This window comes from Solea senegalensis, linkage group LG4 (genome assembly GCF_019176455.1).
Source record: "Solea senegalensis isolate Sse05_10M linkage group LG4, IFAPA_SoseM_1, whole genome shotgun sequence".
In the NCBI taxonomy this organism is placed as follows: Eukaryota; Metazoa; Chordata; class Actinopteri; order Pleuronectiformes; family Soleidae; genus Solea; species Solea senegalensis.
In genome coordinates this window covers 25651228-25669365 of record NC_058024.1, presented here as the reverse complement: position 1 = coordinate 25669365, position 18138 = coordinate 25651228, and the positions used below count along the sequence as shown (strand labels likewise).

Below are 18138 nucleotides of genomic sequence, written 5' to 3'. Positions count from 1 at the left end.
GTTTCCCAACTTTAGTTTTTGGTTGCATGTTTGGTTCCCAGAACATTACTTTGTTACAACCTTCATACAACCTTTAGCGAACGTTCTCTAAACGTTTCCAGAATGTTCCCGTTACGTCACTTTTCTACAACCTTCATACAACTTAATTCCCAGAATGTTCCCCTATTTTTTTTTTCAAACTGGGGGGCGGGCCCCCCCTGGGAGGGCGTGGAGACTCTCCAGGGGGGGCGTGAGTTCTGTTTTTTAAGTCCTAACTAAAGTTTAGCAGGTGGAACTTTTGGTCTCGCTGTAAGCTGGACTCATTTAAGTGACGTACCACAACAAAACCTACACTGGTGACAAGGTTAGGATAATAGAGACGTTTCTGAGGGGCAAAAAGAAAACTGTGCAACTACAACAAGCCAACGTCAGCTGAACAGAACAATGATTCACGATTGTATTGTTAAAACAAAAAAATGAATTTCACAGCAAATGATTGATATTTGTTAAGTATTCTTTGTTATCCAAATGTATTTATTGTTTAAAAAATGACGCTATTATAGTTATTATAAGTGCACATTTCATATTTTTATTTGAAAATTGCTTTCTCACAAAGCAATATTGAGGTTATTTGTATCGCTAAAGCAAAAATGTTGCGAGGCCCCTGGGAAATTTCTTCCTCCAAAGGGGGGCCCAACAGAAAAAGTTTGGGAACCACTCCCCTAACGTTACTTTAGTGAAGGTTCTCTAAAGGTTCCCAGAATGTTCCCCTAAGGTTATTTTTATACAACCTTCATACAACCTTTAGAGAACGTTCTCTTAAGGTTACCAGAAGCATACCTAACCCTGAGTGAATGTTCTATAAAGGTTAGTTTTTGGTTTGGTGGTAACTAACCTTAGGAGAACCTTAGGGCAACGTTCTCTAAAGGTTTGTATTCGGCCCTTTGTTTTAACCTTTTGTCCAGAAGCTAAAATGAAACGCAGTCAGGGGAAGAGACTGCGGTGACGCACACTGGATTTAATGAAGTGTGAAACCCGCGGGGATGTCACGGAGATTATTGCCTTCCCGTGACGTTAATTATTAATCTCATTACATTACACGTTGCGAGTGAGAGATATGGGTGCAGATGTGTCGGCATACAAATTGGAATGCCGACAGTCACGTGGTTTTTGTTTGTTTGTTTGTTTGTTCAATGGCAGGATGGAGGAGAGGAGGTCACAGCATCACCGTGTCACTCGGGACTGACCTCACACTCTTGCCGTGACGTGTCACAACTTGTTTTCGCCTCCTAAATAAAAGGTTTTTCCACAGCTGAAGACAAAGACAGTCTCCAAAGAATCCTTATGATACTGGACCTCACAGCTGTCCACACACACACACGCGCGCGCGCACCAGGCTCTGGCTTTATGATGTGTTTATTTACATCAGGTTGATTCATTTGTACAGATTTGTACGACGACACGCGGTGTGTGTGTGTGTGTGTGTGTGCGCGCGCGCGGGGGGGGACTGCGCTCCTGCGTGGATCAGCTGCGTGAAAACCTTCTGAGAGTTGAGGTTCTCGCAGTTTTGGCGCGCTTCTCCGTAAACGCGTTTATCAGTTATCAGCTGATAGATTTGAAATATTGCCAGGGTTAGATCTTTAAAACAGTGAATAACATCCTTTAGATTTGGTCGTTGAATGGAAAACAAAATAATGTATTTTTCACACTTGGTGATAATGGAATCAAAGTGAGGAGAGAACAGAAGTGGGCGTCACTTGTGATTTTGTCTCGAGACATCTGTGGACCTGTGGACTTCATCCCGCAGCCTTGTTGCGCGCCGGCGCGTCTGTGTGTGTGTGTGTGTGTGTGTGTGTGAACTGTGCAGCACCACGGACAGCTCCGCAGCTGCACGCGCTTCCTTCAAACTTCAGGTGGCGACTCTCATCTCCTCCTCCTCCTCCTCCTCCTCCTTTTCTTCATTTCTTCATTAATCCTGCTCTGTTGCAGTTTCACACACAGAGATCATTTTCTTTTAGGGTTCATAAAACAACAACAACAACAACAACAACACGAAGCAAACGTCTCCTCTTCTGCAGAAGATGCTGCTGCTCTGGTTCTTTACCGTCTGTTCATCGCACAGCAGCAGCAGCAGCAGCAGCAGCAGCAGCAGCAGCAGCGCTGGACACCAAGGAGAGCTGCACAGGTAAGAGATGTGTTTGTGTGTTTGTGTGTTTCTCTGCTGATTTGTGTGGAATAACTTTACATTGGAAGAAAGTGTGCGTGTGTTTCAGGAGCTGACTTCACACTGGGTCTGGGGTTAGTTTGCGCGTGTGTTTTGTTGTTGGCACTATTGTTTGCATCTCTATTGGAGACAGTTTATTATTCTAATAGATCCATCTTTTTTTGTGAGATCCACGCGCAACCTATAACCACATGTGCGCGAGGCTGCTGAAAACTATTATGAAATATAGGCGCGGCAGCATCAGCAGCATCAAACACCCGCCATATCATTATAGTATACAGTGTCTCCATCTGGCAAAACGAGAAAAAGTGCGAAACGCAGTGCGGGGAAGTGGATTAGTGGAGAATTAGTTTGTGTGGCACAGTGTGTTGGTGTGAGCGAACGTGTTTTATGATGTGATCGTGTTTTTTGTTTTAAAAAGAAGGCGTTTCTTCTGACTTTTGAGCATTTTTATCCAGCGTGGTTGTAGATCTGATCCCACATTGTTTGAAAAACGGTAAAGACACAGATTGTGTGTCATCGTCAGATCACCATGAGGAATAGAAATGAAAACCCACCCACAAGGGCGCACATATTCGAGGTTGTGTCATTAACAGAAGCAAAATGTTGTGTGGATGCTTTGTTTCTTCTTCTCTACAGTCCCACAGGGATCTGTGCTGCATGTTCAGCAGATACAGACACAACAATGCATCCCATAATTATAAGCGTTTTTAGTAAACTATGACACCAACACTTTGACTGATCACCCATATACTGTATGTCCCAGAAATCTTCCTCCTCCTCTTCCTCCTCCTCCTCCTCCTCCTGTGAGACTAAGAGTGTAGGATGATGCATGTGTGAGCACAGCATTCACAGTGAGAGATGTTGATTAGTGTAAATTATTCAGGTGATGGCTGAGTGAGGAACACGCTGCCATCATCTCAACCAAGTACAGCAGCAGCAGCAGCAGCAGCAGCAGCAGGAGGAGGAGGAGGAGGCTGCTGCATGTCTGTGACCTGTGATGCCTCCACGGCTCTGACCTGCAGTCACTGTCCGTCACCTGACACAGAGGACACACACACACACACACAGTGTAGAAACAAGTTAGCAACAAAGCACAGGTGTCTAATTATCTGCAGAGAAAACAACAAACAAAGCTACTGTATGTTCACTCATAAAAGTCTCTCAGGTTAAACTTCAGTGCTATGATATAACACAGGTTTGTCTCGCCGTCCAAACTTGACCTCCTGAATCTCTCGACCCTGAGGTTTATCACCAGCCCTCGACTCTCGGGGCTCATTACTGTGCTTTATACTTTGCTGCTGCGATGGCCGTCCCTCACTTGGCGAAGGCTAACACTGTGTGGTGCACGGCCATTTACGAAAGTTATCTTCGCAGAAGTTTTCCTGCCTGTTTATAGTGATAAACTTTTTTCCTCTTCCTTTTTCTTATTGTTCAGCCCATATTAATCATTTTTACTTAAACAAAATCTAAAACGATGCAATTAGCAAATTGCAAAAGCTACGATGAAGTTAGAATATTTTCTGATTGTTTTTTGTTAAAATCATCATTAAAATCACGAGAGATTTCACTGAAAATCAAACATTGTGATCATTATCAATATCAACTGATTATAGTAATTATAACCTTTGGCCCTAAAGGTTATTTACTATAACCCAATATTATTGTTCAGCCCTTTAAATCATTTTTTAAATGAAATTGCAAACAGCAAAGGCTGCGATTGACGTTGAATTATTGTTATTTTAATATAAATGTAACTCATACATGTACACAGGGTGTTTTCACTCTCGCTGCCAAAAAGAATCACTTCCTGTGTGCGGCACAGCGGTGTCACCGGGCGACACCAGAGATAACCGTCGCATGGAGCTGATTATTCATCGTAGTTTGACGTTTGTTTATTACATTGAGAAGTGACGCGCTGCACTTTTATAATTCCAGTCCATTCATCGTTAATTTACACTGCGTAGCTTTAATTTCTGCTTAACATCTGCTTTTGCTCCATCATCACTCGGCGCTCTCTGAACAATGAGCTGCGGTTGTATCAGCTGCCAGAGATTAAATGAGTGTATGATGAATCCCTCCAGTCCCATGAAAAAGGACAGTTTGATGGCTTGGACTTCCTCCACACACACACACACACACACACACACAGTGAGACACACAGATCTGGGTTGGATGTGTGCCACTGTTTTGTGTATAAAGTCACTCTGTACGATACACCTGGTGCCTATAGCATCTGTGAAATGAAATATTTAAAGTCTCGCTGCACACTTATGTACGGGCTGGAGTCGCAGCGAGACGACAGAACATCTGCTCCAGTGAGACTGTGACGAGACACACGTGACGTTTGTTTGTTTGTTTGTTTGTGTATGTGTGTATGTGTGTGTGTGTGCTTCTGGTTCAGGTATACGAGATAACAATTCAGACACTATTTCAGCGTAGAACACAGAGCATTCCGGCTGCTTTTATTGTGTTTAAACATACACTATCTACAGAGGTTATAAGAATGTGTAATAGAGCGTGTCTTATATCCTGTTTTTCAGCACAACCTGGTAAATCTTTCCATTTTCACCGACTATATAAACACACCTGAGTAAAATGCACTCAAAATGTTTAACCCCCAGTGCTCACGTGGCACAGATCTGTGTCACAGTTGCACCCATGATACATTGCTTTGGGAATAATATACAACTCCTTTTATGGACATCCTGGGGGTGTGTGTTTATAGGTCACATATTCAAAGAATATGAAAATGGAATTAAAAAAATGGTGTTTTTTTCCCGTGTTGTTGAGTCAAAGTTTTTAGTTGTGATATAAAGAAGCAATAATTGTCACAAGTCACAAAATTATTTATTTTCTTTTTGTTGTAAAAATGAGCCGAGTGAACGTTGAACTGTGACGTATTTCCAAATTTCACAAATTCAATCCGATTTGAAACATTTTGAGTACTTTTTGCTCAGGTGAGTTTATGTAGTTGGTGAAAATGGAATTTTTTTGCCTAGGTTGTGCTGAAAAAAACAATATAAAACACTGTATATGGATGCAGTGACAGTATACAGTCGTGTATTTAAACAATTTGAACTCAGACACTTCCTTGATGCTGAATTACTGAAATGCAGTCGTTATAAATAACTCATTCTAGTTTTACAGTCTCTGTGTTTACATTTGCATCTCAGCCACATCAACGCCTTGTGTTGATTCATCCTACACTTCCTGCCCTTACTAGAATAAAAATCAGTCTCCATCAATATTTAATAAATAAGGAGTAACTTGAAAGTGTAGACTTATTTGAAATGATTCTGTGCTTAATTTAATTTACATGGAGTGTAAAGGTTTCTCCGATCAACAAAGAGTCAGACGAGTTTTTCACTGCTGCTGACGTGGTGTTAAACCTTTAACACCGAGCGCATCGCAGACGACACTTAGCATTACCGTAGTTACGCAAAGTTTTGTGCTGTCGGGAAAAAAACCAGCGGTTTCTGAAAGCTGAGAAGTCGCATTTCAAAGACAACGTGTGGTTATTTATGGTAATTTCAAGTCTTTGTCAACAGAGAGGAGAGAGTTGGAAAAACATTTCATCATTGTTATGCTAAATATGTTTTATACTGTTGCAATTTCAAATGTAACCCTTTAACACCTTATTTTAACCATAAAAGGACCAGAAAATGTCCTGTGACTAATTACTTTTGATCATTTTTCCAGAATAACTTTCAATATCTAACATTTATTTACAATTTACTGCATGTTAAAATGGTGTGTTAACAATTTAAAATGAAGTTTTATTTAGAAAAAACACTGTAGATTTTGGGTGTTAATACATTCTGACAGTTTGGTTGTGAGCGTTTTTGAGACGCATGTTGTGAGCAGTGTTTGCCGCTGGAGTATTATTTTATCAGATTAATCTTGTGACCTGTTGTAGGTCCTGACCCTCGGGTTGGGAACCGCTGCAGTTAAAATGCTGGTCTGCAATCACCTCATGTTTAATAGCATTCATGGTGATCCAGTATGTGATCGTGCTGTGACTAAAAGGTTCATTTCTCAGAGATGAAGACATTTCATTTATTACACGTTCACTTCTCACCTTTATTTGTACGAGCACAAAATGAATATTATGTTATATTGTATAACTATTCCCCACGCTTGGGTTATTATTACTCATTACTATTTATAACTTATTGTTTTTATTCATTTTCAAACGTCTCTCAGTCAGTTTGGCAGAAAAGATGACATATGAGTAACCAGATTTTTTAAAGCCAAAAACCTGCAACAAAGATGGAAATCCAAATTACGGATTATAATTAAGGATTATAACCACTTACAAACGTGAGCTCTCATCTCATTGCATTTAAAACAGCATCCTAATGGTTTTCTTAATAAAAATAAAATGAAAAAACCTGATGTTTTTAGGCCACTTTGTGTGGTGCTGTGACGATGAATAATGCAAAGATACAATAAAAACCTTTAAAACAAAAAGTGCCACATGTCCATTTCAGTGTTGGAGCCAATCACAGTCGCGGCAGTAATGATCTGTGAGAGACAAAGAGAGACGATGAATGTTTGATGAGGGAGGCAAAGCGAGGCTTCTGGGAGGAGAATGGACTATTGAAGACATGCAAGGGATTCCCACTGTACAGGTGCTGCAGGAGGAGGAGGAGGAGGAGGAGGAGGAGATAGATGATAGATCTTTGAAAGATGGGACAGGCTGTTTGTAACACAGGCATATAGGCAGACATGCTGTAAGATGAGGTTGGCCGTATGATAATCAGCATGATATGAGACTCCTTGTCCATTTACCGACTATCTAAAGTGAATGTAAGAGCTCACTCGTGTGATAGAAATCGGTCACATTGAGGCAATGAGCCCCCTGCATTGATTTGGGTCTTCTTAATTGCAATAGCTGCTACTCAGAGAATGCCTTAAAATTCGAACTGGAGGCGCCTCCTCCTTCTCCTCCTCCTTCTCCACACTCTCTAATTGCTAATCGTATAAATGACCTTATTCCGGAAAGGTCAGCAGTTGTGTTTTTGTGGAGACGTTTGATTGTTTAACACGTGAAAGTTCAGGTCTCACATTGATCCAGTCAATCTTCCTGGCAACAGTAAGTCATCGGGATTCTAGTGCACAGTTGCTTTCCTGGTGCTTTTAACAGACAATTCATGTTAGTTGTTGAACACCACGACAAAGATATGACGATAAATATAGAAATAAGTGAAAAAATGGTATCATTATGTCCCTGTCAACAACATGGTTGGGGTTCTAAGGTGAGTGCTCTACATCTATCTAGAGCTCAAACTATCCTCAACTATTCTGATCATCGATTGATCGGTTTGAGGCTTTTTTTTCATAATTAAAAAAAGATTTCGGATTGTTTTAGCTTCTTAAATGTGAATATTTTCTTGTTTCTTTGCTCCATACAACAAAGAAATCATTAAATACTGAATCATTCTGGTTTGTGGCTGAAACGAGACATTGATCAACGTGTTTTCTTTCATTTTATGGACCAAACAATTAATCGTGAAAATAATCGTCAGATGAATCGATTATGAAAATAACTGTTAGTTGCAGCTCTACATGCATCATAGTTCAGGCAGTACAGTCTTGTGATTGTATACTGTGCATGTTTAACCCTTAGAACACAGAGCATTTCGGCTGCTTTCTTCCATGACTACAGTTCAAAGTTCATTTGGCTCGTTTTTATGAACAAAAGTTAAAAGAAAATCCACATCTATTTTGTGACACAATGTTGCTACGTTATATCCCGACTAAAAGTGTGATATAAAATGAATCATAACTTTGACTCAACAACACATAAGAAGACGAAAAAGAAGCAATGCGTGTTTTAAAGCCTGAATATGTGACTTATAGACATGTCCATATACATCCTTGTCCTTGGGCAAGACACTTAAGCTTTGTATATTGTAGTATTTTTGAAAAATTGTGCTTCCCAACCTCAGTTTCCCCTGAGATGAGAAATATCTTCATTTGTCCTGTTAGCTTAACCGTTAGCAAAGATGGCGGACACTGTTTACACTCTGGGAACGAGGTCCCGCCTCCCTACGAGTGAGGCTAAAAACCGTGTGGTATGAAATACCGTATCATGTCAAGCAGATTTGAGTGGTCATAAAGACTAGTATATATAGACTAGTATATATATATAACTATATAAATACAGACCATTTACCATAGAAGGAGTTGTGTATTATTCCCACATGGGTGCACCAAGGGTTCATATTTTAAATAATAATAATATATCATAATTTCATTGTAATAGTATATTGTGCAACCATCCTCGGGTAAGATGACCTGTCAATCTTCTACAAATTGTGTGTTTTTTGTTTTTTAATGTACCAGAGAAGCTAAAGTCGGCTTCTTCCTTAAAGAAGAAAACAAGTTACTGTTGACACGATTCATGATTAATAATTCCTCTGCCTTGGCGTGACTGATGAGTTACTACACGTGTTAGTTACTTAGTCGGGCAGTAAATTCATTATTTGGAGATGAAAGTATGTGTTTAGTATGTTAACGTCTCTGCAAACATGTGCTAAGAAGAGTGTTTGATTCAAATATTCTTTCTTATAGACTTGCAGAGAAGCTTCCATTTTTTTTTATTTTTCAAATCTCAACAATGCAGCTCTGAAATGTTGCTCACTGAAAGTTTTTTGTTTTTCTTTTAAATTAAATTATTATTATTACATCATACAAAACAATACAATAGATATTGTTTCTGAGCAGCTACGACACGTACAGATAAAAACACGGATGCTTCTCTGCATTTTCAGAGGAGCTGTTTTATCAGTTTTGTGGGAACTCATTTAGCAGCGACTCCAATGTAATTGATTCATTAATATTCAAAAGTTACTTTTTCTTAAAAGCCTAAAATCACTTGTAACAGCTTCTCAAATATAAGAATGATCTGATTTCTTTGTTTCATGCAGAGAAAAGTAAAGTTGACCGTACGTGATGATGGAATGAATCAATGCTCTGGTGCTTTAATATGTTTTTAATAGTTTTTGGATTCAATTAAGTCCCTGGCTTTAGTGTTTTCATTTGCTGGCAATGGATTATTAATAATCCCATCATTTTAATGTGTGTCAAGGAATTCAATTACATATAAAATATTCAATAGCTTCATTTGACACAGATGCTCCCAGGATTTGAGCCTCTTGCACCGTGGCCGTGCGTGCACACAAGTGTGAGCACTCTCCCCATTAGCAGACCATCTTCAGTCGCCCACCCCCACCCACCCCCACCCAGAAACGTTCTCTTTGTCAGCTGGAAATGTGATTTTAGGGGAAGCCTGACTCCCATTACCTCCGCTTCCTCTTAACTAGGCTGTGAGTCGTCCCTCAGGGATCTGCAGCCCGCTCATCCACATGGCTCAGGGCTGCGTATACGGAGGATGACCACCACTCTTCGACACTTGCTATCGCCTGGGGGGACATTACCATATTAATGCTGCACTTCACTCCTGGGACAAATGAGTGTCATTAAAAAGAAAGAAAGAAAACCTCAAACTCCTCTTCCACTGCTGCCCACACTTTTCTTTTTTCCTGCCCTCCTGCATCTGCTATGTTTTTCTCCTCCCATTCCTTCACACAGTCTGGTTTGAAGTGTGCAAGAGGCTGGCAGGCTTTACGCTCTTGAATTAAAAAGGCCATCTGGTGAAGAGGGAAACAGAGATGGTTGTATAGGAGGAGAGAGGAGAGAAAGGAGAGTTTGTTTTTTCCATTTTTTTCTTTCTTTGAAGTTAACACGTAGACAGAATCCTGGGTGTGCTGTTACATCTAAACAGTAAATACTGCTACTACTTACATGCCTGTCATTTATACACACATAGTATTTTTGGAATGCCAAGAATAGTGGGTTTTGTGATGCATGTTTTCACCATTCATGTGTCCACACGACACTTTAACTCATAGAATATAGTTTTTTAACCTCCCCACATATCTGTGCCTCATCATTCATTAAAATTGTTTAAATACACAACAAGTGAACTGACGTATTTCCAAATTTCACAAATTCGATCCGATTTTAAACATTTTTAGTACTTTGGTATGTTTATATAGTTGGTGAAAGGTTGTGCTGAAAAACGGATATAAGACTCTCTATATTGTATATTTTCATAGCCTCTGTATATACTGTATGTTTAAACATAGTAATGGAAAACAACTGCCGAAATTTGTAAGGGATAATATTGGAAAATATTCTTAGTATAGTCCTATAGCTCTTACTCACTGGCTGCCAATGACGTCTACAGACGTCAATTTAAATACAACCACAGCCAATGGCCGCTAATCGACAGGTGTTTGGAGTGAAGTATTCACTGCGATGTCTTTCTGATGCATCGCAGACTTGAACTCATTACATTTATATTTAATACAGAGGCCACTGCGATGACTCCAGCCAACACAGCCAATCCTACAAACCAAGACGGGGCAATGGCAGCTGAAACACGAACAGGAGGAAAGAAAAAAAAGAAAAAAATCAAGACAAGTGTGAAAGAAATCACAGAGTGCATGTGAAATCAGGCTAAATTAAGCCTGGCTTTTGCACATCGTTCCTCATGTTACTTCTCATCATGTGATATCATGATGAGGCGGAGCATTTGGTGGCTCCTTCTGGTGGGAGATCGTGTCATGTATGAACCCCCCCACCATCACCAGTTACTCATGTTGTGTGAACTCACAATGGACGCACAGACTTCCAGTCACAAGACAGTCAAGTGTGGGATTCACAGTGATTCTCATAACTCTGTAAAGTCTGTCTGTGTTGTGAACTCTTGGCTTTCACATGAGACTGGGAACATGGCCTGAACATAATCTGAACTTAGGGTCCGTCTTAAGAAAACAAAACCAAACTAACAACACTTCTCAATACATATTTACAAAAACTGCTTATTACAGATTATATGCTGGACTATTTCATATATATATATATATATATATATATATATATATATATATATATATATATATATATATATATATATATATATATATATATATATACATATACATCATTTGTTTGCAGTCTGTTTGTGATCATAGTATAATCTCATATTTATGTGTACATATGACTAATGATAGTAATAATAATAATAATAATAATATAATAATCATGTTAGAGATGCTGCATTAAAACCAAAACCCCCTTAAGCACAGAAACATCTTTTCTAAAAGTTTTGAATACAGTCTTCCAGATTGTCCCTGGACAATTGCGGCTTTTCTCAAAGTTTGCAGGTTATCGGTAACTTTATATTTACTTTACAAAATGAGTGTGGAATAAATCATTTAACTCTTGGCAAGAAGCAAAGAACCATATTTCCCAAACTGTCAGACTATTTCTTTGAAGTTATTTTGCCTTAAAAGTAGAAACTTTGCTAAAATTGGAGAGGAGATTACTAACCTCACTGCTTGAGACTTAGTCAGCTTGTGTAAAAAGGATGTTTTTTTCCAGGAGAAAAAGTTTGTGCTGTTATAATGTGTTGGAACTTGCAGTATAATGAGCAGGGATGGGAAGAGCCCACTGGAGACGGAGGCTCCCTGTGGGAGTGCAGGATTGGGGAGAAGACTGACACTGTGTCAGCCAGAAACCCTTTAGTCACCATTCTCTCTCAAGGCTGAACGCACACATACTTTACCGGAATGACTGCAGACACAACTCTACTGAGAATAAACATATTCAAACAGTTCCCAACACTGTAGTTTATTTTGCCATGTGAGTATTTATGGAGGCAATGTTTTCTCATAATGCAGAGATAAACTTTAGAATATACTCCCCTAACCCTGAAGCCATCCTGTTCTACAGTTGTAGTCTGTCTGTCTGTCTGTCTGTCTGTCTATCTAGCAGTTAGCTTGCGAGCTATCAAGCTAGTCTGTATCTATGACAAAGCTCTGACGTTTACCTAACAGTTTCTGGTCAAGTATTGAAGAATGATCAAATATGTGATATTATTAAAGTCCTATTTGATCAGATCATTGTTTTATTTGTCATTAGAACAATATTTGACGACGTCTCCTCAGTTTGGACACGATGCAGTTTCTCCCGTAGGATCCAGCCAGCACTATGCATGCATGGTCAGACTGGCCCACTTGCTTTGGTCTGTCTTCCACTTCCTTTTCACCCTCTATATCTTCTGGCAAGTTTCCATGGAAACAAGAGGGGGGGAGACGGAGAGAATAGAGAGAGGGAGACAAGAAACAGAGAAAAATCCCAAAGAATGGGGTCTGCAGCCCAACGCCCTTCGAGAGCTTTATGTTGTTTTTAATGGTGAGTTAGTACTTTGGCGACAGATGTGAGTAATAAACACTCAACTCACCTGCTCTGGTTTTCACAATTTCTCACCAGCGCCGTCAATTACTGCACGTCATCTGGATTGACACGTTGAGACAATTGATGTGACGGATCACTCTGGCTCGTTAATACACTCTATGATAAACTCTTGCTTAATGAAGCCGCTGGGATTTGTCAGGTCTGACACCCAGAGTGAACACAAACCCCCGCGTCTCTTCTGCTGCTGTGAAGTGGATCCGCTTTAACTCCCTTCATGGAAGTGTCAAGTTAAATCAGGATCTATCGATCTATCGATCTATCGATCTATCATCTTGCTAGTTAGCTATTGGGGTCAGCACAATACTGACAAGCTAAATTACATTTATTAATGTGGTGGTAGAAAGACAACAGTATACAATTAAAGATATATATAAAGATTAAAGATAACACACGTCCTATTTTATGAATAGTTTGGTAAACAGAGTGTAAGTTGTCTGTTTTCATGCAGAGATTAGAAGATCAATACCACGTCCTTTCAGGCAAGTCTTCACTTCCCCCCACTTTTTTCACTTCAAATGAAAAATTCATACCCAATATCCAAAAATGTGACACTTGGCAGATGGAAAACAATTTGAAAACAATTTGAAGAGTTAATGTAGATTTAGATAAAATCCCACTAATTTAGTTTGTATGCATGAAAGGGATTTTAATACCTTGTTGTTTATGTGGGGGTTGCTCTGGATGAATTGTTTTTAAGACTGGATAAGTACTTCATTTGCTTTGACCAAATGTTCCTTTGCTATATTTTCCTTGGGTGTTTTCTTTTGTCTCTGTAGAGTAGAGGAGCATGTGCACACGTGATTATCAAAGGTTGTTTTTTTTGCAATTATCTCCCTCAGAAAAAGAAGTAAAATGAGGTCAGACAGACACTAAAACAAAATCACACTCTCAGAAAAGCCTTGCACAGGGACAGATTTATAATGCATGAGAAAACCTGAGAGAACTAATTGGGAGATTTTTGTGGTTTACTCGATGGATGATAAATTCTGCCTTCAAGATTTGGTCAACACTCAGTTGATTATTTGTAGAAAATGAAGTCCTTCAAACGTAAACTTGTCAAATGGTAATTGTCTTGTAATTTGTGCAGAAATGATGCTATGACTAATGAACGGTTTCTTTTTAAATTCTGGAATAAAACCACCACCAGCAATTAGCATCACCTGATCACTAATGGATGCAGATGATATACATGATAACATGGCACAATGGCTGTTTCTCAATATCTATACTTGTGTGTACTTGTGTGTACTTGTGTGTACTTGTGAAAACGTCATCAGCCTCAGTCCAAGTTCTGTTCCAATGCTCAAGTATGTGAGCAGCGAGTACGGACGTTTTACCAAGTATGCATCGGGTGGTGACTAGAGCGTACTTGGGAAAGCCATGTATCCCAGAATGCATTTCGGTGGAACTTAGCAGCAGATAATACAAATATAAACCTGAAATAAATATTTTTCTATTTTACAATGTTTTAATGTCATTTGAGGCGAGAAATTAGTCATTTAGAATTCAAACATGTGGTTTGTGTATTGTGGCTCAGACGTCGCTGTCATTAGATGCTCGGTGTGATCCATAGATTTGTTGTTATTTTGTTTTTAATTTAAATGTTTTGACCTGACAGTTTGAAAGTTTGTATATTATTAATGTTTTATTTATTTTAACTTTGAATTTCAGATTTACATTAAAGTCGCACGGTCATTGTATCTGTATTTAAATATAATATGTACATATATACACACACACACTACTCTACAATGCTGTAATATATCTATTTCCACATTGTCTGTATATTTTAATAAAAATAATAAGTTAAATATTTAAAATGTGAAAATAATAACTATATATATGCATTTATTAAAAGTATTTCATATGAGGCTTAAGCACAATTCAAACAGTAGAACAAGGAAGTACGCTGCTGTTCCAATTGAAGAATCATACTTGTGTACTCCCGTACTTGGCGAGTACATACTTCCCAAGTACGCAAGTACATACTTGCGTACTTGGGAAGTATTGAGAAAAGCCAATGTTTCCTGAGACAAAGCCGTCATTGTACTCGCACTCAAAGGCTGTGACTGACTTTTCTCTGTGTTTGATCTCCAGGCTGTAATCTAGGAAAACTCTGAAAAAGAGAGGGACAGAGAAGATGGCACTGACCCTGTAAATGGCCTCTGCGAGAATAAAAAGACGGATGCTGTGAGATCCGCTGCTGCAGAGGCTTTCTCTTCTCCTCTTTGGTGCTGCCACGATCAAACGCTGACCATTCGCCGACCACAAACCGCACGCAGGACGGCGACCTAACTGTGCCTAGGGATATGTCATTGGGGAAATCCCCTGTGTGGGGGGTGCGCCCTGTGCCCCGACCTCTCCGGCTGTCCCACCTCAGCCTGCTGTGCTTGTGCGTGTCTCTCTTTGCCCAGGCTCCCCAAGGTTTGCCTGCGGTAGGTTATAACACTGACTTTAAGAGGGAGATCACGCTGGATGGGGATTTGATGATTGGCGGCCTGTTCCCCGTGCACCAGAAGGGCGAGGGGACAGAAGACTGTGGGAAGATTAATTCTCAGAGAGGGATCCAGAGACTGGAGGCCATGCTGCTGGCACTGGATGAAATCAACAAGGATGAGCACATCCTACCAGGGATCAGACTGGGAGCTCATATACTGGACACTTGCTCTAAGGACACCTACGCTCTGGAGCAGTCTCTGGAGTTTGTGAGGGCCTCGCTCACCAAAGTGGACGACAGTGAGTACACGTGCCCCGACGGCTCCTACGCCATCCACGACGACATCCCTCTGGCAATCTCTGGGGTCATAGGAGGCTCCTACAGCGACGTCTCCATTCAGGTAGGAACGAATGAAAACTGCATGAGTGGCCGTGATGCGATGATTAATCTCCAGCTTGATGTTTGGGATCATCTTTATTTCTTCTCGTGAAATGAGCTGTCGAAACAACTTGTGTCTTTCTCAGACACGGCAATTACAAAAAGATTATTTCATTATTTCAGATCAGGCAGCGTTAATACACAGATGTGTTCCCTGAAGAATGATTCCCCCCAAAAATCTGTGTCTGCAAGACATGAGAGACATGAGAGTTGTGATTGTGTAAAAGCACCTGTGTGAATATTTTATCCCACAGTCGTAGATGTGATCGTGTTTACAGACACACACCGTGGAGGCGTGATTGATATTTCATGACTAGAATGTGTGAGCAGAATAAAAAGGTCAATTTAGCTCCAGAATCTGGATCTGCAATACCAGTATTTATAGAATTAGGTAGGAATCCGAGCTAATGAAAAGGCAGTAAATGCATGAGTGGGCTTGCCACATCACATCCATAACGCAGATTAATTTTCAGCTTGGCATTAAGATCATCTTTTTTTTTCTTGTCATAAAATGACTTGGTCCAAATGCGATGTTAATCTTGTGAGACGGATAGAGGAGCGCAGACGTGATAGATGGTCACATGACCGTCCATTTACACTAAAGTACCTTGTGCAATTATCCTTTGCAAGATGTTAACACGGGCGACTTAATGAGTATTGGTTTACCTGCGCGGCCATATGCTTGGCTGATCTAATTTAAAAGATCTCTTTCTCTTTCACCGGTAATTCACACTCGGGCAGCAGTCCTGTCAGACGCAGACAGATGTTACAGATGTTGTTCTCAGGACAGGCAGACAGGGTGACTGGTGACGGCAGATGAAAGCTCTGCTAATTGGCTCGCCAAGTCTTCCGCTCTAATGTGACTGACATCGGTGCAGTTTTGAAATCGTGGCGACGGGAGATAGCGTGACACGGACGAGCGCGGAGCCTTAAAGCATTCGTTTAAACTCATCATCCTGGTTCAGTCAGCCAGAGGAGTGTGTCTGCTGTCTCTGATGATGAGCACGGTTCACCTCACACACACACACACAGAGACTCATGTTCCAGTGTTTGTCTGAAGCGTGGGATGTACCTCCTCTATCATCTAGAAATAATGTATCCAGTTGATTACTGTGACATGCAGGGCCGACCATGGACAAGTGGACAAAGGGAACTTGCCGTGTGACTGGAAGGTTGCTAGTTTGAGTTCCCCTCTGGTGAAGGGGCTGGGCTACCAATGAGCATGGTATCTATTGCTCATTGTAAATTGAGTTGCTTCAGGTGCCACATGGTTGGTGTAGTGGTTAGCACTTTAGCCTTTGAAGACCTGGGGTCTTTCTGCATCCAGTTTGCATGTTTTCTCTGGGTTCTCCAGCTTCCTCCTGCAGCCAAAAAACATGCATTTGGGGAGAGAGTGAATGGTTGTTATCTCTATACGCGCCGGTATAGTTCAAACATTCTTTATAGCTCCTAAACAAAAGGTTGTTGTCTTCCTGTTGACTAAATACAATGCTAAACATGCAGTACGCTGCACAGGGATACATTACATTGACTAAGAGACCCAAGGAGATGATGTATGACGAGGATCAGGACACGACACCTATATGAAGGGATTCCTGTTGGAAAGGACGGGAAAACCAAATAAAGGATTTGATAAATGAGCTGTAATTTTAGAGAAACCCGGCATCTGGGGCTCCTTGGGGAGTGTCCTTGTCTTGCGGTAATTTATGGATGTACTATTACAAGCCTGAGGTCTGAGGTCTGCCCTGGCTTCTCAATGAATCTTCCCCAGCAGCAGGAGTGCACCACAGGACACAGATCTGGTTCTCACCATGAATAACCCTGTATGTTCTAATACAGCGCTGTTATGAGGCGTGCTATCTCCTGGTGAACATCCATCATGGCAGACGACTGCACAAACAGCTTCTGCAAATATAAATCCTGCTTACACCCTCCATTTTTAACCATGTGGCCTTTTAATAATTATGTGATCACACCATTATGTTCATAACACTGTCTCTCCTATGACTTACTGCTTTACTCTGATGTCTTAAAGATGTTCTCTGTGGAACACAGGGTGCTATCCTGCTATTTTGTGTGTGTGTGTGTGTGTGTGTGTGTGGGGGTTGTTATTACACAGGACATTTTATTTGAACTTCTCTGTCCCTTGTAGCTCCTGGGTTTGTACATAATCTACAGCCAGTCAGACCTTTGAGTGAACCAGGCCGGCAGATCCTTTAGTCAGACAGTGTGTGTGAGTGAGTGTGTATTTGCAAGACGACTGACTATATTAGTTTAAATGCCCCTGATCACCATGGCGACGTGGTAGAACATGGGCAAAGTGACAGGTGGTGAGAACGCCGAGTGCTGTCTAAATCTGTCACAATGAAGGAGCGGGTTGCTGTGCTGCTGGTGTTTTAGTGCGACGATCATGGATACGGGGGCGAGTCTGGCTGCAGGCCCACAGCCATGCTGGCATTTACACGGGCACAGACTGAGTTCAGTGTGGAGGCGAAGTTTCATGACGTTCTCGCAGGCTCGAGTCCCGCTTTCCCCATCTGTGGTTGCAGCCGGGCTGTCTGGTGGTTTGGCAGCGGTGTGCGTGTGCACACAGCGGATGAACGGGGATCAAATGAGAGCTCATGTTTCACAGAAACACTGACACAGTGACAGGCAGATTCCATCGAAGAGAGGGTGTGAGTCACGTGGCGTCGTATGGCGTCGAACCGTTAAACAATGCGCGCTTGTA

At 40.8% G+C, this 18138-nt stretch overlaps 1 protein-coding gene across 1 annotated transcript in view; it reads left to right on the top strand.

Moving 5' to 3' along the window:
* Positions 1-1996: 1996 nt before the first annotated feature.
* grm2a (glutamate receptor, metabotropic 2a) overlaps positions 1997-18138 on the top strand; it is a 34982-nt gene continuing 18840 nt past the window's right edge. Inside the window, exons 1-2 of the mRNA XM_044024407.1 lie at positions 1997-2164; positions 14633-15372. Coding sequence (XP_043880342.1) covers positions 14845-15372 — 528 coding nt within the window. The 5' untranslated portion in view covers positions 1997-2164; positions 14633-14844. The remainder of the gene's footprint in view (positions 2165-14632; positions 15373-18138) is intronic.